Source organism: Pseudophryne corroboree, chromosome 2 (assembly GCF_028390025.1).
Source record: "Pseudophryne corroboree isolate aPseCor3 chromosome 2, aPseCor3.hap2, whole genome shotgun sequence".
NCBI lineage: Eukaryota > Metazoa > Chordata > Amphibia > Anura > Myobatrachidae > Pseudophryne > Pseudophryne corroboree.
Genome location: NC_086445.1, coordinates 386,851,827 through 386,876,545, shown reverse-complemented (window position 1 = coordinate 386,876,545; position 24,719 = coordinate 386,851,827). Strand labels below are relative to the sequence as shown.

The 24,719-nt window shown below is 48.0% G+C and overlaps 1 protein-coding gene across 3 annotated transcripts in view; it reads right to left on the bottom strand.

Annotated features, from left to right (window-relative positions):
• LOC135022110 (adenosine deaminase domain-containing protein 2-like) overlaps nt 1–24,719 on the bottom strand; it is a 231,250-nt gene that overhangs the window by 102,551 nt on the left and 103,980 nt on the right. For all 3 annotated transcript variants that reach the window (XM_063953290.1, XM_063953288.1, XM_063953289.1), the window contains exons 6-7: nt 19,875–20,083; nt 19,532–19,766 (exon numbers count right to left, since the gene is read on the bottom strand). In XM_063953290.1, coding sequence (XP_063809360.1) covers nt 19,532–19,766; nt 19,875–20,083 — 444 coding nt within the window. The remainder of the gene's footprint in view (nt 1–19,531; nt 19,767–19,874; nt 20,084–24,719) is intronic.

Sequence of the window (24,719 nt, the reverse complement as noted above, 5' to 3'; positions counted from 1 at the left end):
TTTTCCCCAGTGGAACTACAGGTACCAGCGGGCCCGTTTTTCTCCCGCATGCTGGTACTTGTGGTTCTCCAAGTACCAGCTTGCGGGGGAGGCTTGCTGGGACTTGTAGTACTACAGGGAAAAAACAATATTCTTTACATTTTCTCAAGGCTATCAGCCTCCCATCCGCAGCCCTTGGATGGGTGGGACAGCCTCGGGCTTCACCCCTGGCCCGTGGGTGGCTGGGGGGGACACACCCCTTGATTGAAGGGGTCCCCACTCCCCCAGGGTACCCCGGCCAGGGGTGACTAGTTGGATATTTAATGCCACGGCCGCAGGGCACTGTATTAAAGTGACCCCCGGCTGTGGCATTATCTGTCCAGCTAGTGGAGCCCGATGCTGGTGTAAAAAATACGGGGGACCCCTACTCTTTTTGTCCCCCGTATTTTTTGCACCAGGCGCAGAGCCCGGTGCTGGTTTTAAAAATACGGGGGATCCCTGTCCATTTCCCCCCCGGATTTTTAGAACCAGGACCGGCTCGAAGAGCCCGAGGCTGGTTATGCTTTGGAGGGGGGACCCCACGCCATTTTTTTTTCCGGGATTTTACCATTCCATCTAAAAAAAAATAATATATATATATATATATTTTAAAAAATATATAAATAATACTTGTGCCTCCCAAAAAGACAAACCAAGTACCTAATCCCTTCTAATATAAATAGATATGCTATTACCAATAAAAAAAACACCAAAAAAAACATGTTTTAAATTTTTTTTATTAGTTTCACCCACCAAAGTGTGGCGGATTGAAAATGACGAATTTACTGTCTAAAAGCACTGTTGTCGAATTTCCAAACTTCAATTGAATATACTTTTGTCGAATTGACGCATTTGTACCATTGCAGAAAAGTCGAATTTGACAAAAGTCGAATTTCAAAAAGTCGAATTTGGAAAGTCCGTTTTTTTGACGGAAAGTACTGTATTGCATTGTCGATTTTTTTTTTTGGGCGAAAAAGTCCAGTTTTTCGACAATTTCGGGAATTCGACCGCAATTGCATATACCCCATAGAATTCATGTGTACAAGTCATCAAATACTTTTCCTAATTGCTATAACAATGGAAAACACCTGATATATATTACCACATGTAGTATGAATACTTATGCATACTCTAGATAGTATCCAATCTTAAATATACATCTTTCATAAAAAAGTGCGATTTAACTTTAAAATGTCATCCATATAGATATTGTAGAAACAACTGTTTAAAGATGCTGTCCCAAATTGTGGTTACCACTCATATGCTGTATGCACACAGCTTATTGTTCCATGATATATATGTTTCTTAAAATGGTATGAAAACTTTTGCACACTCATATGCTTTTCAGTTTTAAGGTGCAGTCTCTTGTATATACAAGCAGTGGCACTAAGTATGGTGTCCCACGTTATGTGCAAACTATCCTGAGAGCACTTGTCCCGTAGTGTGATTGCTGCTTATGTGCCGTGTATGGCAGCTTACCACTGCTGCCCAACTGGCTGGTTTGCAGGATCTTGCGCTGCACTCAGCGGTGTGTGGTGCTGTCTCTCACCCGTCTATGTCCGCTCAACAGAGCACGGGAAGCTGGAGCCGCTTGTATACGGACGACTGTGCATATCTGACTCTCCCCGTCAGCTGATTGGCTGCGTCCTCGTTGCAGAAGACCCAGCCAGCGGTTTCTGATTTAAGGAATCACGTTTGGCCGTTCTTGGTTCCCAGCTTATGGACCAGATCACCATCAGTTGTAGGAATTTGTAGAATGATCAACAAATTCTTCCTCTAACTAGTTTCGCACCTGGGTGCTTCCTCAAAGAGTAAAGTTTATTCTTTGAGGAAGCACATGATGGACCTACCTTACAAGTAGAGAGAGCAGAGACATTAGCCGAAACAGGGAGATCAGACTGAGAATATGCTTCTGAAATCGTCATCCAAAGCCATCTTGCCAGTTTCTGCTTATCAGCAGGCCATCCTCTCTTGTGAAATCCGTAGAGAATGAAGAGAGAATCTGTCTTTCTGATAGCACTGATACGATCAACGTAGATCCTTAATGCACGGACCACATCCAGCGATGCATCTCCCGCAGAAAGGCCCGGTACCTGGAAAGTCGGGACTACAATTTCTCCATTAAGGTGGTATTTAGACACCACCTTCGGAAGATACCCAGATCTAGATCGGAGAACTGCTTTATCTGGATAAAAAATCAGAAATGGTGAATAACATGATAATGCCCCTAAATCTGATACTCTTCTAGCTGATGCCATAACCAGTAGAAAGAGAACTTTCGCTGTCAACCATTTAAGTGCCACTTTATTAAGTGGTTCAAACGGGGCAACTTGAAGGGCTTTCAGGACTAGACTTAAGTCCCAAGGCACTGTAGGAGGAATAAAAGGAGGTTGAATACGCAGCATTCCCTGGAAAAAAGTATGCACATCCTGTAAATTGGCAATTTTCTTTTAGAACCATACAGTCAATGCCGACACTTGCACTCTCAAGGAAACCACCTTCAAACCTCTATCCATACCTGCCTGAACGAATTAAAAACTTAGGAAACTCTGAAAGACTTAGGGCCCATTTTCCGTTCAATGCACCAATGAATATAGGTTTGCCTATTCGGTGATAAATGCGAGCTGAGGAAGGGTTCCTTGCTCTGAGCATAGTTTGAATTACCTGTTGTGAGAATTCTCTTGACTTCAGGATAGAGGTTTCAAGAGCCACGCCGTCAAAGACAGTCGATCCAGATGTGATAACAAGGACCCTGCATTAGTAGATCTGGACGTTGAGGGAGCAGAAGTGGAACATCCATCGACATCCTCTGCAGATCTGTGTACCAATGTCTTCTGGGCCAAGCCAAACCTATTAGTATCACGGCACCTTTTCCTTGCTTTATCTTTCTCAACACCCTGGGTAATAGGGTGATTGGAGGAAACACATAAGCCAGATGAAAATCCCATCTCACTGACAGGGCATCCACAAAGATCGCTCTCGGATCCTTTGTTCTTGACCCATATGCAAGCACTTTGTTGTTCAGCCGGGACGCCATGAGATCTATCTCTGGCAAATCCCACTTGTCTACTAGAGTCTGAAAGACCTCCGGGTGTAGAGCCCATTCGCTTTCCTGAATGGCACGTCGACTGAGGAAGGCCGCTTCCCAGTTTAGGACTCCCGGAACGAACACTGTGAACAAGGCTGGATGATGAAGTTCTGCCCACTTTAGTATGTGACTTACCTCCTTCATCGCTTTTCGGCTGCGAGTTCCTCCTTGACAGTTGAGGTACGCTACTGCCGTTGCATTGTCCAAGCGGATCTGGACTGGTTTTCCCCCGAAGAATGTCCTTTACCTGAATCAGTGCCATGTATATGGCCCAAAGTTTCAATATATTTATTGGCAGGCAACTTTCTTCCTTGGTCCATTGCCCCTGAAAACACAACCTTCCTGACACTGCTCCCCAGCCCTGGAGACTGGCGTCTGGCGTCAAAATTTCCCAATCTGATATGCAAAAGGGTCTCCCCTTGTCCAGATGGGATGTCTGTAGCCGCCAGGCTAATGACCTTCTTACTTCTATCGTAAGAACCATAGTCTGTGTTTTTATCGTCTGATGCAACCCATTCCATTTGGCAAGAATCAGACGCTGCAGAGGCCTCGAGTGAAATTGTGCATACTCCACCATGTCGAATGTTGACACCATCAAACCCATCACGCACATTGCTGCATGAATGGATACCTTTTGACTGTGTAACAAGTCCTGAATCCTTGACTGAACCTTGGATATCTTGTTCAGAGGTAAAATTACTCTGAAGACTTGAATCCAGTACAGCCCCCAAGTGAGTCATTCGTTGTGACGGAACCAGACGACTTGCCTAATTTATGAGCCACCCGTGGTTCTGCAGACACATTCTTGTCAGTTGCAGATGACGTAAGAGCAATTCCTGCGTCTGTGCCAAGATTAAAAATAAGAATTTACTTACCGATAATTCTATTTCTCGGAGTCCGTAGTGGATGCTGGGGTTCCTGAAAGGACCATGGGGAATAGCGGCTCCGCAGGAGACAGGGCACAAAAGTAAAGCTTTTACAGGTCAGGTGGTGTGTACTGGCTCCTCCCCCCATGACCCTCCTCCAGACTCCAGTTAGGTACTGTGCCCGGACGAGCGTACACAATAAGGGAGGATTTTGAATCCCGGGTAAGACTCATACCAGCCACACCAATCACACCGTACAACTTGTGATCTAAACCAGGTTAACAGTATGATAACAGAGGAGCCTCTGAAAGATGGCTTCCTAAACAATAACCCGAATTAGTTAACAATAACTATGTACAAGTATTGCAGATAATCCGCACTTGGGATGGGCGCCCAGCATCCACTACGGACTCCGAGAAATAGAATTATCGGTAAGTAAATTCTTATTTTCTCTATCGTCCTAAGTGGATGCTGGGGTTCCTGAAAGGACCATGGGGATTATACCAAAGCTCCCAAACGGGCGGGAGAGTGCGGATGACTCTGCAGCACCGAATGAGAGAACTCCAGGTCCTCCTTTGCCAGGGTATCAAATTTGTAAAAATTTACAAACGTGTTCTCCCCTGACCACGTAGCTGCTCGGCAGAGTTGTAATGCCGAGACCCCTCGGGCAGCCGCCCAAGATGAGCCCACCTTCCTTGCGGAATGGGCCTTAACAGATTTAGGCTGTGGCAGGCCTGCCACAGAATGTACAAGTTGAATTTTGTTACAAATCCAACGAGCAATCGACTGCTTAGAAGCAGGTGCACCCAACTTGTTGGGTGCATACAGTATAAACAGCGAGTCAGATTTTCTGACTCCAGCCGTCCTTTAAATGTATATTTTTAAGGCTCTGACAACGTCCAACAACTTGGAGTCCTTCAAGTCGTCTGTAGCCGCAGGCACTACAATAGGCTGGTTCAGGTGAAACGCTGATACCACCTTAGGGAGAAAATGCGGACGCGTCCGCAGCTCTGCCCTATGTCGAATGGAAAATTAAATAAGGGCTTTTATAAAACAAAGCCGCCAGTTCAGATACTCTCCCGGCCGAAGCCAGGGCCAGTAACATAGTCACTTTCCATGTGAGATATTTCAAATCCACATTCTTTAGTGGTTCAAACCAATTGGATTTGAGGAAATCTAAAACTACATTTAGATCCCACGGTGCCACCTTAGGCACCACAGGAGGCTGTATATGCAGTACTCCTTTGATAAAAATCTGGACCTCAGGGACTGAGGCCAATTCTTTTTGGAAGAATATTGATAGGGCCGAAATTTGAACCTTAATAGATCCCAATTTGAGACCCATAGACAATCCTGATTGCAGGAAATGTAGGAAAACGACCCAGTTGAAATTCCTCCATCGGAGCACTCCGCTGCTCGCACCACGCAACATATTTTCGCCAAATACGGCGATAATGCTTCGCGGTGACTTCCTTCCTTGCCTTTATCAAGGTAGGAATGACTTCTTCTGGAATGCCTTTTCCTTTTAGGATCTGGCATTCAAACGCCATGCCGTCAAACGCAGCCGCGGTAAGTCTTGAAAAAGACAAGGACCCTGCTGAAGCAGGTCCCTTCTCAGAAGTAGAGGCCACGGATCGTCCGTGACCATCTCTTGAAGTTCCGGGTACCAAGTCCTTCTTGGCCAATCCGGAGCCACTAGTCTTACTCCTCTTTGCCGTATAATCCTCAATACCTTTGGTATGAGAGGCAGAGGAGGAAACACATATACGGACTGGTACACCCAAAGTGTTACCAACGCGTCCACAGCTATTGCCTGCGGATCTCTTGACCTGGCGCAATAACTGTCCAGTGTCTTGTTGAGGCAAGACGCCATCATGTCCACCATTGGTTTTACCCAACGGTTTAATAGCATGTGGAAAACTTCTGGATGAAGTACCCACTCTCCCGGGTGAAGGTCGTGTCTGCTGAGGAAGTCTGCTTCCCAGTTGTCCACGCCCGGGATGAATACTGCTGACAGTGCTATCACGTGATTCTCCGCCCAGCGAAGGATCCTGGCAGCTTCTGCCATTCTGTTTCTTGTGCCGCCCTGTCTGTTTACATGGGCGACTGCCGTGATGTTGTCCGACTGGATCAACACCGGTCTTCCTTGAAGCAGAGGTTCCGCCTGGCTTAGAGCATTGTAGATTGCTCTTAGTTCCAGAATGCTTATGTGAAGAGACTTTTTCAGGCTCGACCACACTCCCTGGAAATTTCTTCCCTGTGTGACTGCTCCCCAGCCTCTCAGGCTGGCATCCGTGGTCACCAGGATCCAATCCTGCATGCCGAATCTGCGGCCCTCCAATAGATGAGCCTCCTGCAACCACCACAGAAGGGATACCCTTGTCCTCGGCGACAGGGTTATCCGCAGGTGCATCTGAAGATGCGACCCTGACCATTTGTCCAACAGATCCCTTTGCATGGAATCTGCCGAAAGGGATTGCTTCGTAAGAAGCTACCATTTTTTCCCAGGACTCTTGTGCATTGATGTACAGACACCTTTCCTGGTTTTAGGAGGTTCCTGACCAGGTCAGATAACTCCTTGGCTTTTTCTTCGGGAAGAAAAACCTTTTTCTGAACGGTGTCCAGAATCATCCCCAGGAACAGCAGACGAGTTGTCGGCATTAATTGGGATTTTGGAATATTCAGAATCCATCCGTGCTGCTTTAGCACCTCTTGAGATAGTGCTAAACCCATCTCTAGCTGTTCTCTGGACCTTGTCCTTATTAGGAGATCGTCCAAGTATGGGATAATTAATACGCCTTTTCTTCGAAGAAGAAATATTATCTCGGCCATTACCTTTGTAAAGACCCGAGGTGCCGTGGACAAACCAAACGGCAGCGTCTGAAACTGATAGTGACAGTTTTGTACAACGAACCTGAGGTACCCCTGGTGTGAGGGGTAATTGGAACGTGGAGATACGCATCCTTGATGTCCAAGGATACCATAAAGTCCCCTTCTTCCAGGTTCGCTATCACTGCTCTGAGTGACTCCATCTTGAACTTGAACTTCTTTATGTACAGGTTCAAGGACTTCAGATTTAGAATAGGCCTTACCGAGCCATCCGGCTTCGGTACCACAAAAAGAGTGGAATAATACCCCTTCCCTTGTTGTAGAAGAGGTACCTTGACTATCACCTGCTGAGAATACAGCTTGTGAATGGCTTCCAAAACCGTCTCCCTTTCTGAGGGGGACGTTGGTAAAGCCGACTTCAGGAAACGGCGAGGTGGCTCTGTCTCTAATTTCAACCTGTACCCCTGAGATATTATCTGCAGGATCCAGGGATTTACCTGCGAGTGAGCCCACTGCGCGCTGTAATTTTTGAGACGACCGCCTACCGCCCCCAAGTCCGCTTGCGAAGCCCCAGCGTCATGCTGAGGCTTTTGTAGAAGCCGGGGAGGGCTTCTGTTCCTGGGAAGGAGCTGCCTGTTGCTGTCTCTTCCCTCGTCCTCTGCCTCGTGGCAGATATGAATAGCCCTTTGCTCTCTTATTTTTAAAGGAACGAAAAGGCTGCGGTTGAAAAATCGGTGCCTTTTTCTGTTGGGGAGTGACTTGAGGTAGAAAGGTGGATTTCCCGGCCGTAGCCGTGGCCACCAAATCCGATAGACCGACCCCAAATAACTCCTCTACGCATCGCCTGTCCACTGTCGTGTCCATAAAGCTCTTCTGGCCGAAATGGACATAGCACTTACCCGTGATGCCAGTGTGCAGATATCTCTCTGTGCATCACGCATATAAAGAAATGCATCCTTTATTTGTTCTAACGACAGTAAAATATTGTCCCCGTCCAGGGTATCAATATTTTCGATCAGGGACTCTGACCAAACTACCCCAGCACTGCACATCCAGGCAGTCGCAATAGCTGGTCGTAGTATAACACCTGCATGTGTGTATATACCTTTTTGGATATTTTCCATCCTCCTATCTGATGGATCTTTAAGTGCGGCCGTCTCAGGAGAGGGTAACGCCACTTGTTTTGATAAGCGTGTTAGCGCTTTGTCCACCCTAGGAGGTGTTTCCCAGCGCTCCCTAACCTCTGGCGGGAAAGGGTATAAAGCCAATAACTTCTTTGAAATTAGCAGTTTTTTATCGGGGCACCCCACGCTTCATCACACACGTCATTTAATTCTTCTGATTCGGTAAAAACTACTGGTAGTTTTTTCACACCCCACATAATACCCTGTTTAGTGGTACCTGTAGTATCAGCTAAATGTAACATCTCCTTTATTGCCAAAATCATATAACGTGTGGCCCTACTGGAAAATACGGTTGATTCGTCACCTTCACCACCGGAATCAGTGCCTGTGTCTGGGTCTGTGTCGACCGACTGAGGCAAGGGGCGTTTTACAGCCCCTGACGGTGTTTGAGGCGCCTGGACAAGCACTAATTGAGTGTCCGGCCGCCTCATGTCGGCAAACGACTGCTTAAGCGAGTTGACGCTATCCCGTAATTCCACAAATAAAGGCATCCATTCTGGTGTCGACCCCCTAGGAGGTGACATCCTCATATTTGGCAATTGCTCCGCCTCCACACCAATAACGTCCTCATACATGTCGACACACACGTACCGACACACAGCAGACACACAGGGAATGCTCTATACGAAGACAGGACCCACTAGCCCTTTGGGGAGACAGAGGGAGAGTCTGCCAGCACACACCAAAAAACGCTATATATGACAGGGATAGCCTTATGATTAAGTGCTCCCTTATAGCTGCTTTTATATTGATATATTGCCATTTATTTTGCCCCCCCTCTCTGTTATACCCTGTTTCTGTAGTGCAGTGCAGGGGAGAGACCTGGGAGCCTTCCTGACCAGCGGAGCTGTGACAGAAAATGGCGCCGTGTGCTGAGGAGATAGGCCCCGCCCCTTTTCCGGCGGGCTCGTCTCCCGCTATTTAGTACATTTAGGCAGGGGTAAATATCTCCATATAGCCTCTGGGGCTATATGTGAGGTATTTTTAGCCTTTTTAAAGGTTTTCATTTGCCTCCCAGGGCGCCCCCCTCCCAGCGCCCTGCACCCTCAGTGACTGCCGTGTGAAGTGTGCTGAGAGGAAAATGGCGCACAGCTGCAGTGCTGTGCGCTACCTTAAGAAGACTGCAGGAGTCTTCAGCCGCCGATTCTGGACCTCTTCTTGCTTCAGCATCTGTGAGGGGGCCGGCGGCGTGGCTCCGGTGACCATCCAGGCTGTACCTGTGATCGTCCCTCTGGAGCTTCATGTCCAGTAGCCAAGAAGCCAATCCATCCTGCACGCAGGTGAGTTCACTTCTTCTCCCCTCTGTCCCTCGTTGCAGTGATCCTGTTGCCAGCAGGAATCACTGTAAAATAAAAAAACCTAAGCTAAACTCTCTAAGCAGCTCTTTATGAGAGCCACCTAGAATTGCACCCTTCTCGGCCGGGCACAAAAATCTAACTGGAGTCTGGAGGAGGGTCATGGGGGGAGGAGCCAGTACACACCACCTGACCTGTAAAAGCTTTACTTTTGTGCCCTGTCTCCTGCGGAGCCGCTATTCCCCATGGTCCTTTCAGGAACCCCAGCATCCACTTAGGACGATAGAGAAAGATCATTCAGGTATGGAAATATTCTTATCCCCTGCTGGCGGAAATAAGCTGCCATTACCACCATAATCTTGGTAAATACACTGGGAGCTGTGGCTAACCCAACAGGTAGGGCCTGGAACTGAAAATGCAGTTGAAAGATAGCGAACCTGAGATAGCACTGATGGGACAGTGTTATAGGAACATGTAGATAAGCATGCTGTATATCCAGGGATAACATATAATCCCCTGGCTCCATGGCCAAAATGATGGAACGTAATGTCTCCATGTGAAACCGAGGTACCGAAATGTATTTGTTCAGTACTTTGAGATTGAGCCGAAATGACCCATTCGGCTTCTGAACTAAAAACAGGTTGGAGTAAATACCCTATCCTTGTTGTGCAGGAGGAACTGGAATGACTACTCCTGAGTGAAGCAATTTCTGAACTGCCCTGCCCTCTCACAAAGCCCTGGCCTTCGTCTCTACCGAGACGGGCTGGTACAAAAAAAACCTTAGAGGAGGGTGCTTCTTGAAGGCAAAAGCATAACCTAGTGATGACGCTTCCTGTACCCAGGCATCTGTTGTAGACTGCTGCCAGACTGCTCCCCCAGGAGAGGCCCGCACCATCAGGCTGATGGCTTATTATCTGTTTTTCCAACCGGTCCTCTGGTAGCCCAATGCTTTTTAGTCTTACCAGACTTGTTGTATTGGGGCTGCTTGCCATCACTTTTTCCTTTAGCTTTTCCTTGAGACCGGAAGGGGCGAAAAGCCGGAACTTTAGGTATGAAATTGTATGTGGAAGGAAACTTAATCTTTTTGGAGTCAAAAGCAGACTCCAAGACGGTCATCTCCAGAAAAGGGCAAAGATTCCAAAACCTTCTTAGATTCTGAATCAGCCAAACTGCTCTGCGAGTAGCTATTGTTGAAGCTGATGCCCTGATGGGAATAGTATCCATATCCAATGCTGCTTCTTCCAAGAACATTGCAGCCTGCTTTATATGAGCTATATGGGATTTTTGCTCTCTAGAAGCTATTGAAAAATCCCCCTTCAATGAATGCATCAGCCCAGGTGGCCACTGCCTTTGCAATCCAAGCTGAAGCCATGGCTAGCATTATGACTGCCGCAGACAGGGAAAATCAAGATTTATGGTAAGAACTTACCGTTGTTAAATCTCTTTCTGCGAGGTACACTGGGCTCCACAAGGAATAACATCGGGGTGTAGAGTAGGATCTTGATCCGAGGCACCAACAAAGTTTTTACTGTTCCCAAGATGCATAGCGCCGCCTCCGTGCACAAAAGCTCAGTTTTCGTTAATCAGTCCAATGTAGTAGCAGGTAACAGAGACGACAATCGTTAGTAGCCACAGACACCACACACGCACGACAGGAGAGGGTGTCAGCGGCTAATGCCATACCAACCCAAAGAAGCTAAGTGCGTCAGGGTGGGCGCCTTGTGGACCCCAGTGTACCTCGCAGAAAGATTTAACAACGATAAGTTCTTACCATAAATCTCGTTTTCTGCTGCGGGGTACACTGGGCTCCACAAGGAATAACATCGGGGATGTCCTAAAGCAGTTCCTTATGGGAGGGGATGCACTGTAGTGGGCACAAGAACTCGGCGTCCAAAGGAAACATCCTGGGAGGCGAAAGTATCGAAGGCATAGAGCCTTATGAACGTGTTCACTGAAGACCACGTAGCCGCCTTGCACAATTGTTCAAGGGTCGCACCACGGCGGGCCGCCCAATAAGGTCCAACCGACAGAGTAGAATGGGCTTTGATGGTAGCAGGAGCTGGAAGACCAGCCTGTACATAAGCACGTGCAATCACCATTCTAATCCATCTGGCCAAGGTCTGCTTGCTAGCAAGCCAGCCACGTTTGTGAAAACCGAACAGTACAAAAAGAGAATCCGACTTCCTAAAGGACGCAGTTCTCTTCACATAGATACGGAGAGCCCGTGCCACATCCAAAGACCGCTCTTTGGAGGACAACTCAGGAGAACTAAAGGCCGGAACCACAATCTACTGGTTAAGGTGGAAGGAAGAAACCACCTTAAGCAAATAACCAGGGCGCGTTCTAAGAACCGCCCGGTCACGGTGAAAAATCAGATAGGGGGACTTACAGGATAATGCACTTAAGTCCGAGACCCTTCTAGCAGAGGCAATAGACAGCAAAAATAAAACCTTAAGGGAAAGCCACTTAAGATCTTCAGATGCAAGAGGTTCTCACGGATACTCTTGCAATGCCTCCAGAACCACTGACAAGTCCTAAGGGGCAACAGGTGGCACATAAGGAGGCTGAATCTGTAACACCCCCTGAGTGAAAGTATGAACATCAGGCAGGGTAGCATTCTTTCTCTGAAACCATACCGACAAGGCAGACTTGTGAACCTTGAAGGATACCAGAAGAAAGCCTAAGTCCAGGCCCTGTTGTAGGAAGGCCAAAAGTTTGGCCGTACTAAACTTGTAAATGTCATGGTTATTAGAAACGCACCAAGTAAAGTAAGAATTTCAGACCCTATGGTAAATCCGAGCAGAAACCTGCTTACGGGCCTTCAACGAAGTCTGAATGCCCGCCTCAGAAAAACCCTTGGCCCTCAAGACGGAAGCTTCAAGAGCCACGCCGTCAAAGCCAGTCGGGCCAAATCCTGGTAAACACAAGGGCCCTGAACGAGGAGGTCTGGTCGTTGTGGAAGTAGAAGGGGACGATCTAGCGAGCGGCACTGTAGATCGGAGAACCAGTGCCGTCTGGGTCACGCTGGAGTGATCAGGAGTAGCATTCCTCCTTCTTGCTTGAACTTCCTTATTACTCTGGGCAGGAGTGACACCGGAGGTAACACGTATGGCAGCTGAAAGTTCCATGGAATTGCCAGTGCGTCCACGAATGCTGCTTGAGGATCCCTTGTCCTCACTCTGAAGACCGGAACCTTGTGATTGTGTCGAGACGCCATCAGGTCCACATCTGGAAGGCCCCACCTGTCCACTAGGAGTTGAAACACTTCTGGATGGAGGCTCCACTATCTGGCGTGCACGTCCTGACTACTGAGAAAGTCAGCTTCCCAGTTTAGGACCCCTGGAATGAACACTGCCGATATGGCTGGCAGATGGCGTTCCGCCCACTGAAGAATCTGTGATACTTCCCTCATTGCCACGCGGCTTCGAGTGCCGCCTTGATGATTGACGTATGCCACAGTGGTGGCGTTGTCCGCCGACCCTGAAGGGAGTGTTGCTCCAACACCACGCCCCAACCCCTCAGACTTGCATCAGTCGTCAGGAGGACCCAGTTGGAGATCCAGAAGGGACGACCCCTGCTCAATCATTGGTCCTGAAGCCACCAGCTCAGTGACAGACGGACTTCAGGAGACAAGGAGATCATCTGAGAACTGATCCGGTGAGGCAGGCCGTCCCACTTGGCCAAAATCAACTTCTGAAGAGGGCGGGAATGGAATTGAGCGTACTCCACCATGTCGAAGGCCATCACCATGAGACCTAGTACTTGCATTGCCGAATGTATCGACACTTGCGGACGAAAGAGGAAGCATTGAATCTTGTCCTGAAGTTTCAGGACCTTCTCCTGAGACAAGAACAACCGCTGGTTGCGAGTGTCCAACAATGCCCCCAGATGCACCATGCTCTGAGCAGGGACCAGGGAAGATTTCTTCCAGTTGATAAGCCACCCGTGAGTTTGCATAAACTGGATCGTCACATCCAAATGACGTAGGAGGATATCTGGGGAGTTCGCCAGGATCAGTAAGTCGTCTAGATACGGGAGGATCCTGATCCCCTGACGGCGTAGTACAGCCGTCATTATCGCCATGACATTGGTGAATACCCGCGGAGCCGTGGTCAAACCAAAGGGTAACGCCCGAAATTGGTAATGAAGGTTGCCCACCGCAAACCTCAGGTACTGCTGATGTGACATTGCTATAGGAATATGCAGGTAAGCATCCTGCATGTCCAGGGAGACCATATAGTCCCCAGGCTTCAAGGCCAGAACAATAGAACGTAGAGTTTCCATACGAAACTTGGAGACCCTTACAAACTTGTTCAAAGACTTGAGATTGAGAATGGGCCGCAAGGACGCGTTCGGTTTCGGGACTAGAAGCAGCGGTGAATAGTACCCCTTGCCTCTCTGAGCCAGAGGCACCTGTACTACCACTCCTGTGTCCAGGAGGGACTGTACCACCGAATAAAGAGTTTTTGCCTTCACCGGATCCGGAGGGACGTCAGGAAAAATCGATGAGGGGGACGTTTCTTGAAGGATACGGCGTAACCTCGAGTGACGACTTCCCGTACTCCGGTATCTGAAGTGGTCTTCAACCATTCCTGGGCAAACCCTAGAAGTCGGCCCCCCACCCTGGGATCCCCCAGAGGGAGGCCCGCCTCGTCATGCGGAAGGCTGGTCTGTTTTGGAAGCCGGCTGACGGGCAGCCCAGACCCGCTTGGTTTGGAAGTACGAGCTTGTTTCGGGTACGCCTGACCTTTTGCCTTTCCTGGAGGACGAAAGGGGCGAGAGAAAGTACTTTTAGCCTTCGGCGCCGTACTCGGTAGGCAAGCTGTTTTAGCAGCTGTCAAGTCAGCCACAATCTTATTGAGGTCTTCCCCGAAAAGAATGTCTCCCTTAAAAGGGAGCATCTCCAGAGTTTTCTTAGAATCCAGATCCACAGACCAGGATCTCAACCAAAGGATACATCAAGCCAAGATGGACGTAGTAGCAGCCTTGGCCGCCAGCACCCCGGCATCGGAAGTTGCCTCCTTAAGATAATGAGAAGCCGTGGCGATATATGCGAGACATTGTCTAGCATGATCAGAAGCATTGGAAGGTAGCTCCGTCTCCAACTCCTGAGCCCATGCTTCAACAGCTTCAGCAGCCCATGTCGCTGCAATGGTTGGCCTATGCACAACCCCTGTTAGGGTGTAAATCGCCTTTAAACAACCCTCCACACGTCTATCCGTCGGTTCCTTCAGAGAGGTGACGGTAGTTACTGGCAGAGCTAAGGAAACTACCAATCTTGCCACCTGGGAATCTACAGACGGAGGAGTTTCCCAATTGTTACTTAGCTCCGCAGAGAACGGATAGCGAATCCAACATATCCTTGTGCGGCGTGAACTTTGTTCCTGGATTTTCACAGGATTCCTGACGTATGTCAGCTAGGTGCTGAGAATGAGGTAAAACTTGTTTAACCACTTTCTTACGTTTAAATCTGTCAGGATTTTTAGAAATAGCCTCAGGTTCTGGTTCATCAGAAACTTGAAGAATCAGCTTGATAGCCTTAATCAAGTCAGGGACATCCACCTGTGACCATCCTTTCCCATCTGAAGCATCAGAGTCAGTGTCTGTGGGGTCAGTGTATGCGCCATCCTCATCAGAGGAGGTGTCTGGAACAGTGGTGGATTGTGAGGAAACAGCAGCCCGCTTTGAAGACGTCTTAGGTGGGCGACAGTTAAACTTCTTTTTAGTCAGTGATTGGTTCAAGTGCTGTAACTGAGAAGAGATCTGATCTGCCCATGGCAGATTGACTGCATAGACCATAAACTGCTGTAGTGGCATAGGAGGTCCCACAGGGGGCGTAAGTTTAGTTACTAGCGTATTTAATAATGTGGAGAAGGTAGCCCAGGGCGGACAATTTTGGACCCCCGTTGCTACAAACCCACTGGGGGACAAAGAACCCCCAGAACCTGAACTCACTGCTGCCATGTTTTTAGCGGCACCTGTGGAGAACACCGAGTCTCTATATAAACTTCATTCCATGTCTGACAAGCCAGCCTCCTGACGAAGTAATATACGAAACACGTTGATGCTGTGCTTGCCAGACGCTTGATCTTCTCCACTCGCACTGCACAGGCTCCCTGAGTTCGTGACGCGGTGACCTGACGGGTACGGTCTGGAAAATATTCAGCCGGTGCGGTGTAAGGTCCCGAGTCCATGTGTCAGCAGTATGCAGTTTTGCCATTGTGGAATGTATTATACCATCTGCTAACCTGCCCACAGTGTGGGTTGTTCAGGGTACGAGTCCTGTAGAATTATTTGATGTGTTTATTTCATTTGTGTTTTTAAATAAAAATCTGCACTATATGCACACTCTCTTCACTTTCTATTCTAGCTATTTAATGCTCATAAGAGTCCTGGGCCTTCTAAGGAGAGTTGCTGCGGTGTTGATGTACACCTGTGCTACAGCCCAGAGTGGATTACCTGTGGACTGAGAACTATTACCTTTTAATTACCAGCGCACCTGTACACATTGCTTTTTGGATTTATAATAAATATATATATATATATATATATATATACACACATATACATACATATATACACACACACACACACACACACACACACACACACACAGTAGATATAGCAAAACATAGTAAATGCTGGATGTATATCACAGGGTATGTGCTACCCAACCCTGACTGTATGCACTTTTTCTTAACTAGCACTGTCCACTGACAGGTAGAATACTTAAGGGTCCTGTAAAATGCACAGCGCTGACGTGCAGGCGGCTTTACAGAGAATTTGCCCAAGCAGTCCAAGGAACAGCGCAGCTTCGTGAAATGGCGGCTGACAGGGAGTGAAGGAGATATGCAGCTCCAGGGCGGGAACATTTGCCTAAATGGCGCCCCTAGGGCTGGGGGAGGGGCTACAGGTCAAAGCCTTATCCCCCTTCGTGCTTCCCCACCGGGTGCTGCGGGCTGTAATCAAACGGTTTTTGAAGAAAACCGACCTGTGCCCAGTGTCCTGGTGGCTAGTGGAGCATCTACCCCTCCTGTGCACGGAGGCGTGATTATAGAGGAAGCGGCGCTATGCAGCATCTTGGGAACAGTCAAAGCTTTGAGCCTGTTGGTGCCTCAGATCAAGATCCTACTCTACACCCCAATGTTATTCCTTGTGGAGCCCAGTGTACCCCGCAGCAGAAAAATGTTTTTTAGAAACCCATCCACTCTCCTATCCGTGACATCATTTATTGATGTTGAAGGCAAAGGTAATGTAGATTTTCACACAGATCGAATTACATGTGTATCTACTTTAGGAGCCACCTCCTTTTTAAACAATCCCCAGCTGGAAGAGAATAATTGGAATACCATTTCTTAGGAATACTAAACTTCTTATTGGGCGTAGCCCAAGCCTCTTCCATAATTTCCGACAGCTGATCTGACCCTGGAAACTCAGTCTTAACTGTTTTGGGACATTTAAACACAGGTGCCTTGGTTTTTAACACAGGCTCTGCTGAATCCTCTAAGGATAGAATGGCTTTCACTGCTTTAAATAACTCAGCTATATCCACCGAGCTGAGACCTTCCTCCTCTTCGTATGCCGAAGTAGAATTTATTGAGCCTTCATCTTCTGATGAATCCTCATCTGAATCATGTGTAGCCTGTGAGGGTGAAGATTTACTTACCACCGTCTTATCTTTCTTTTGAGAGGCTGCTGCTGGAAGTGATACACCATAGGTGGGGAGTTGCATTTAAGGGTTAATAGTTTAACCTATCCCTGGTACAGGAGTTGGAGGATTTATCCGTTCAGCTATACTGGATCAAGTCTGTGCAAACATGGCCCAAGGTGGATCCATCTGCACCTGAATCTGTTTGTATTTTTCATTAACCCCTGATGAAAGCTAAAACAATTTGCACACAAACCATCCTGAACCAGATCCTGAGAGGATAGCTTTGCAAGACAAACATGATATGAGTGTTGGTGTTGCTGTAAGTGTACCTTCCTCACCTTTGCAGCTCTTAGACATGATAAATAATCAACACTTCTACAGTGTACTACACAATTTGTGACTGTAATCACTTTAAACTTCTTAAAGTGACATACATATAATCCGACCCTACCCATGCACCAGCATTGAGGATCAGAATAAACAAACTGACAGAAATATAGTAAAGTCAGCAATCACACTAGCAGTCAGTCACGCTATACATTAGTATAATAAGCAATATGAGCATATCATCAACTACAACTACATTTTAAGTATGTTGGAGAACATATTACTGCATCATGTTTAAACAAATCTAACGTATTCAGACGCAATTGCGAAACAAACAACAGTAACTGTATACAGACTCATATCCAGTAGGCACTTTTCTAACTATTCGTACTCAAAAGGGTAGATAGAGACTTAGTGCTGTATTACCCGTACTCAGTAGAGTGGGATACAGGGAGACTCACCTCACTTCCAGGACTGATCAATACGTTAGCAAACACTGAGTGGATCCAGACGCTACTAGTGTACACTGCCACTCCATGAACCTATAGCAAACACAGACGCTCAGTGAACACCGACACACCAGTCACACAGCGTCTGAGACTGAAGCGGGAAACAGTTCATGGCGGGAGACTCGGGAAGAAACTGGTCATGAACCAGGGGGAGGGGCAACCAGGAGCGTCTGACTCCCCCCTGCTGACATCAAAACTAGGGATCGCGGCCTCATACTATTCCTGGAGCCTCTAATCCATAAGGCCTAGCGCTGGTGCTCCCGTGGTGGCAGTCGTGTCAGCGACTGTTTGGTAGTCTCCTCCTAAACCAGTGCGGCTGTGTCCGTATTCCCCTACTGCCTGGTAACGTCTGCTGGACCTGCTAGTAAATCAGACACAGACACCCGCCAAAACAGCACTGTACTCGTGGGTAAGCGTTGTTGCGACCCGGCGGAGAGTTGTTGGAGCGACTCTAAGGTACGTATAAGACACTGTTTAGAAAGATCACTCAAGAAAAATAGCAAGACTATAAAAATAAAATAAGAAAGCTTAGGGCTGCTAAAAACCAAGAGCAGCCCTCTGACCATGGTCCGGCTTCTGTAGCACCAAACAAAAAACTGATTAGCCTGAGCAAGGAGACGGGGATATATAAGGACGAGCCCATTGCATGCTGGGAGGCCGGAAACGCTTTGACAAATTGGTGCAAATTCGCTGTCGCTTCATCATATCCCATTGTTATCCTGTGGATAATCTGTGAACCCTGCCGGAGATACAGATACAGAGGCTGCTCCTCATACTACAGATACCGGGGCTGCTCCTACTATTACAGATGCTGGGGCTGCTCCTTATATTACATATACTGTACCGGGGATGCACATAATACTACAGATACCGGGGCTGCTCCTAATACTATAGATACAGGGCTGCTCCTAATACTACAAATACAGAGGCTGCTCATCATACTACATATTACAGAGGCAGCTCCTAATACTACAGATACTGGGGCTGCTCCTAATACTACAGATACAGAAGCTGCTCTTAATACTACAGATACTGGGGCTGCTCCTAATACTACCGGTCCCGGGCTGCTCCTAATAATAGATACCGGGAATGCTCCTTATACTACATATTCTGTGGCTGTTCCTCATACTACAGATACTGTCGCTACTCCTATTACTACATATAGCAGGTTGCTCTTACTACTACATATATGGGCGCTGCTCCTCATACTACAGATACCAGGGCTGCTCCTACTTCTACAGATACCAGCACTGCCCCTCATAATACAGATATTGGGCTGCTTCTAATACTACAGATACCGGGGCTGCTCCTTATACTACAGATACCGGGGCGGCTCCTTATACTACAGATACCGGGGCGGCTCCTTATACTACAGATACCGGGGCGGCTCCTTATACTACAGATACCGGGGCGGCTCATTATACTACAGATACCGGGGCGGCTCCTTATACTACAGATACCGGGGCGGCTCCTTATACTACAGATACCGGGGCGGCTCCTTATACTACAGATACCGGGGCAGCTCCTTATACTACAGATACCGGGGCAGCTCCTTATACTACAGATACCAGGGCTGCTCCTTTTACTACAGATACCGGGGCTGCTCCTTTTACTACAGATACCGGGTAGCTCCTTATACTACTGTCATCTCTGGAGAGAACAATTTCTACCTACAAATTTAACAAGGCACCAGTACAGTCTGGAAAGCTGTAGGTGTAATTCCCCTGCACTGTCCATCCCCATTGCTCCCTGTACTGTACTCACCCGTCCAGCGGTTGTCCAGTGCTGCCATCCAGAACCTCCACATTCTTGTCCCCCTTGCACCAATTCACACTGTGAGTGGGGTGGATGGGTGCAGGTTGTTTGCTAATGACTTCCGGTCCAATGAACAAGTAAGGATAGTGTACAGCATAGGACGGGAACAGAGCCAAGTCAAGGGGAGGCTGAAGTCGGCCAAAGACAGCCTTGGAGAGAGCGTCTATCTGCTGCTCGCTGCTTCCTGTGTGTACAGGAGACACAACAATGTGACCAGTCAGATCACAGCATCAGTCAGTTAGCTACATGTGTTATGTGAGAGGAGGTCCCACTTGTACATAATATACTGTACCTATAACTATGCTTGTTATGTACAGCGGCTCCACAATCTGGCTCAGCAGAGCTCCCTGCACCCCAAGTACGCCCCATTTCAGCAGCTTGTCAGTGGCAGACATACAGCACACAAGTGCAGCCAGTACACTGGGGGGACAGTCACACACTGAGATCAGGGACCCCTTGGAGTGGACACTCAGGGGTACAGTGGTCTGTTCTCCCCATGCCCTAGGAGATAGGACAGGCAAATTTCACAATATGCTCACATGTAAGATGACATGGAAACAAATAACGGATGCCATTGGATGTAGTAATAATAGAATTTTAATTACCTACTGGTAAATCCTTTTCTCGTAGTCCGTAGAGGATACTGGGGGCCACAAAAGTACCATGGGGTATAGATGGGTCCACTAGGAGCCATAGGCACTTTAAGAAATCAATCGTGTGCACTGGCTCCTCCCTCTATGCCCCTCCTACCAGATTCAGTCTAGAAACTGTGCCCGAGGAGACAGACATATTCCGAGAGAAGGATTAAACTGAACAGTGATGAGATTCGAACCAGCACACACAAACAAGAGGAAAGCCATGCTAACCAAACTTGAACAGAAACAGCAACGGCTGAACCAACAATAATACTTAACCAAGTAACAGTGCAGAAAAACGAAGCACCGCGCGGCGCCCAGTATCTTCTACGGACTACGAGAAAAGGATTTACCGGTAATTAAAATTCTATTTTCTCTTACGTCCTAGAGGATACTGGGGTCTACATTAGTACCATGGGAATGTACCAAAGCTCCCAAACCAAGTGGGAGAGTGCTGAGGTTCTTGCTGAACTGATTAAGCAAACTGAAGGTCCTCAGCGGCCAAAGTATCGAACTAGTAAAACTTAGCAAACGTGTTCAATCCCGACCAATTAGCCGCTCGGCAGAGCTGTAAAGCAGAGACACCCTGGGCAGCTGCCCAGGAAGAACCCACAGACCTAGTAGAGTGGGCCTGTACTTTCGGAACCGGCAGTCCTGCCGATGAATAAGCCTGCTGGATAGTAAGTCTGATCCAGCGAGCAATAGCCTGCTTTGAAAAAGGACACACAATTTTCTTGGGATCACAGAGAACTAACAGCGAGTCAGATTTTCTGTGACGAGCCATCCTCTACACGTAGATCTTCAAAGCCCTTACCACATCCAGGGATTTAAAAAGTAGCAGAGGTGTCAGTAAATACCGGAACCACAATAGGTTGGTTGATATGAAACACAGACACCACCTTAGGAAGAAAATGCTGACGCGTTCCAAGTTCAGCTCTATTCTCATAAAAAATCTTGTGAGGCAACGCCCTCTGAATTCGGACACACGACTTGCTGAAGCCAAGGCCAACAGAGTAACAGTCTTCCACGTAAGAAACTTAAGGTCCACCACCTTTAAAGGTTCAAACCAGTTCAATTGCAGAAAACGCAATAGCACGTTAAGATCCCAAGGTGCCGTGGGAGGCACAAAAGGCGGCTGGATGTGCAGAAAACCAATCAAGAACGTCTGAACCTCAGGAAGAGAAGCCAATTGTTTCTGGAAGAAAATGGACAAGGCCGAAATTTGGACTTTCAAGGAGCCCAAACGTAGACCTACATCCACACCTGACTGTAGAAAAAGGCGAAAACGTCCCAGTTGAAATTCCACTGCAGTAAATTTCCTGTTTTCACACCATGAGACATACTTTTTCCAAATACGGTGGTAATGTTTACACTTTACCCCTTTCCCAGCCTGGATCAGGGTTGGAATAACCTTGTTCGGAATGCCTTTCTGGGATAAAATCTGATGCTCAACTTCCATGCCGTCAAACGTAGCCGCAGTAAGTCTTGATAGACGAACAGCCCCTGCTGCAGAAGATCCTCTCGCAGAGGTAGAGGCCACGGGTCATCCAGGAGCAACCCTGGTAGATCCACGTACCAGGCCCTTCTCGGGCAATCTGGAGCAATGAGAATTGCTTGAACCTTTTCCCTTTTTATTCTTTTGAGAATTCTTGGGATCAGTGGAAACACGTAAACCATCTGGTAAAGCCACGGAGTCACCAGAGCGTCCACCGCCACCGCTTGTGGGTCCCTCGACCTGGAACATTAGCGCTCTAGCTTCTTGTTGAGACGAGAGGCAATCATGTCTATCTGTGGAATCCCCACTGACATGTCAATGACTCGAACACCTGTGGGTGAAGGCCCATCTCTCCTGGGTGGAGGTCGTGTCTGCTGAGGAAGTCCGCTTCCCAGTTATCTACTCCCGAAATGAAGATTGCCGACAGCGCCGCTGCATGTCTTTCTGCCCAGAGGAGAATTCTCTTTACCTCTGACATCACAGCTCTGCTCTTCGTTCCTCCCTGTCGGTTTATGTACGTTACAGCCATCACGTTGTCAGACTGAACCTGAATGGCTTGATCTTGAAGAAGATGCGCTGCCTGAAGAAGGGCGTTGTATATGGTCCTTAGTTCCAGAATGTTGTTCGGCAGAATGGCTTCCTGACTTGACCATCTTCCTTGGAACTGCTCCCCTTGGGTGACTGCTCCCCAACCTCTGAGGCTTGCGTCGGTAGTTAGCAGAATCCAATTTTGAATCCCGAACCGGCGGCCTCCGGTCAGGCGAGACGTCTGAAGCCACCACAGACGGGAGATCCTGGCTTTTGGGGACAGATGTATCCTCTGGTGCATGTGTAGATGCGATCCGGACATGTCCAAAAGATCTAGCTGGAAGGGCCTTGCATGGAACCTTCTGTACTGTAGTGCCTCGTAGGCAGCTACCATCACCCCTAGAAGGCGAATGCATAGATGCACCGATAGCCGGGTTGGCTTCAGGACATCCCGCACCATTGACTGGATTACCAATACCTTTTCCAATGGAAGGAATACCTTCTGTGCGCCTCCGTATCCAGTATAATTCCCAGAAAAAGAAGCCTCCGTATTGGTTCCAGGTGAGATATTGGTAGGTTCAGAATCCACCCATGATGCCGGAGTAGTCGAGTTGAGAGGGCAATCTTGCCCAACCACCTCTCCCTGGAAGGTGCCTTTATAAGCAGGTCGTCCAGGTACGGAATTATGTTCACTCCCTGTTTGCGGAGGAGAAATATCTCTGCCATCACCTTAGTGAACACCCTCGGAGCTGTGGAAAGGCCAAATGGCAGTGCCTGGAACTGGTAGGGACAGTCCTGTAGTGCAAACCGTAGATAAGCCTGATGAGGCCGCCAAATCGGGATATGAAGGTACGCATCCTTGATGTCCAGAGACACCAGGAATTCCCCCTCCTCCAGACCTGAGATCACCGCTCTCAGAGACTCCATCTTGAACACCCTCAAATACGGGTTTAGGGATTTGAGGTTGAGAATGGGCCTCACCGAACCGTCCAATTTCGGGAGCTCAAACAGGTTGGAATAATAACCCATGTTTTGTTGTTGAAGTGGAACTGGGACAGTGACCTGAGTCTGTACCAGTTTTTGAATTGCTGCCTGTAAGGTCAAACTTGCTTCTGGAGAAGCTGGTAAGCCGGATTTGAAGAATCTGGGGAGGTGGGAGTTCCTGAAACTACAGTCTGTATTCCTGTGCGATAAGATCTTTGACCCAGGGATCCTGGCAAGAAGTTGCCCAAACGTGACTGAAATAACATAACCGGGTTCCCACCTGCCTGTCTTCCAGGCAGTGCGGTCCACAGTCATGCTGAAGGCTTTGAGGAAACAGCCCCTGAGGTATGTTCCCGAGACCCTGTAGCTGCAGGTTTTCTGGGTTTACCTCTATTACCCCGGAAGGGGGTAGAGGAACCCCTCGATTTGCCTTAAGTTTTGCTGTCCGAAAGGACTGCAGAGTAGGAGCAGAGTAGGTTTTCCTAGCTAATGTTGTTGCGGAAGGAAGATAAGTAGACTTACCCGCCGTAGCCTTGGATATTTACTTAATCTCCAAAAAGAGCCTCACCCGTGAACGGTAGGCTTTCCAAACCCTTCCTGGACTACGCATACACAGTCCATTGTCACAGCCACAAGCCCCGGCGTGCCGACACCGCCATGGCAGAGGTGTGTGCGTTGAGTAAACCAACTTCCTTTAAGGCTTCCACCATAAAGTTAGCAGAATCTTGAATATGCTGCAAGAGTAAAATAATATCGTCCCTGGTTAAGGAATCTAAACCATCAATCAGGTTACCTGACCATTTAGCAATGGCCCGAGTGATCCATGCACAAGCAATATTGAGTCTCTGGGCCACCCCAGAGACTCATATAAAAAGATTTGAGAGTGGTCTCAATCTTACGGTCAGGTGTGACCTTTAAGGACGCCGCCCCGGGAACCGGTAAGACTATCTTACGCAATAACCTGGATATAGAAGCGTCTACAATTGGCTGGTTTTCCCATTTCTTCCTATTCTCCGAAGGAAAAGGAAAGGAAGTAATCAACAGTTTAGGGATGTGAAATTTTTTGTCAGGGTTTACCCACGCCTCTTCAAAGAGGGTGTTTAATTCCTTTGAAAGTAGTTGAGGATTTCTTTTTAGTATTAAAATAAGATTCCTCTTCCACCTCCTCTGTCTTGTCAGGAATGTGCAGGACAGTCCTGATAGCATCAATGAGGGCCTGTATTCCCTGTGACAGGACAGCATCCCCTTCACCTGCGTCCACTTCGCCCTCCTCTGTATTCGACGCATCAGGGTCAGTATCACCCTGCATGATTTGGGCCAGAGTACGCTTTTGCGGGTAAATGGCTAGGGCTTGGGGTGGAGGTATGGAAGCTGAATCCCTATGCATCAGGTCATCCATAGATTGCCATAAGAACTGTGTCTCCTCATTATGAGACAGTTTTGTAGAAATAGTAGTAATACCTTTAATGGAAGCCAAACAATGGGGTTCAGCCCC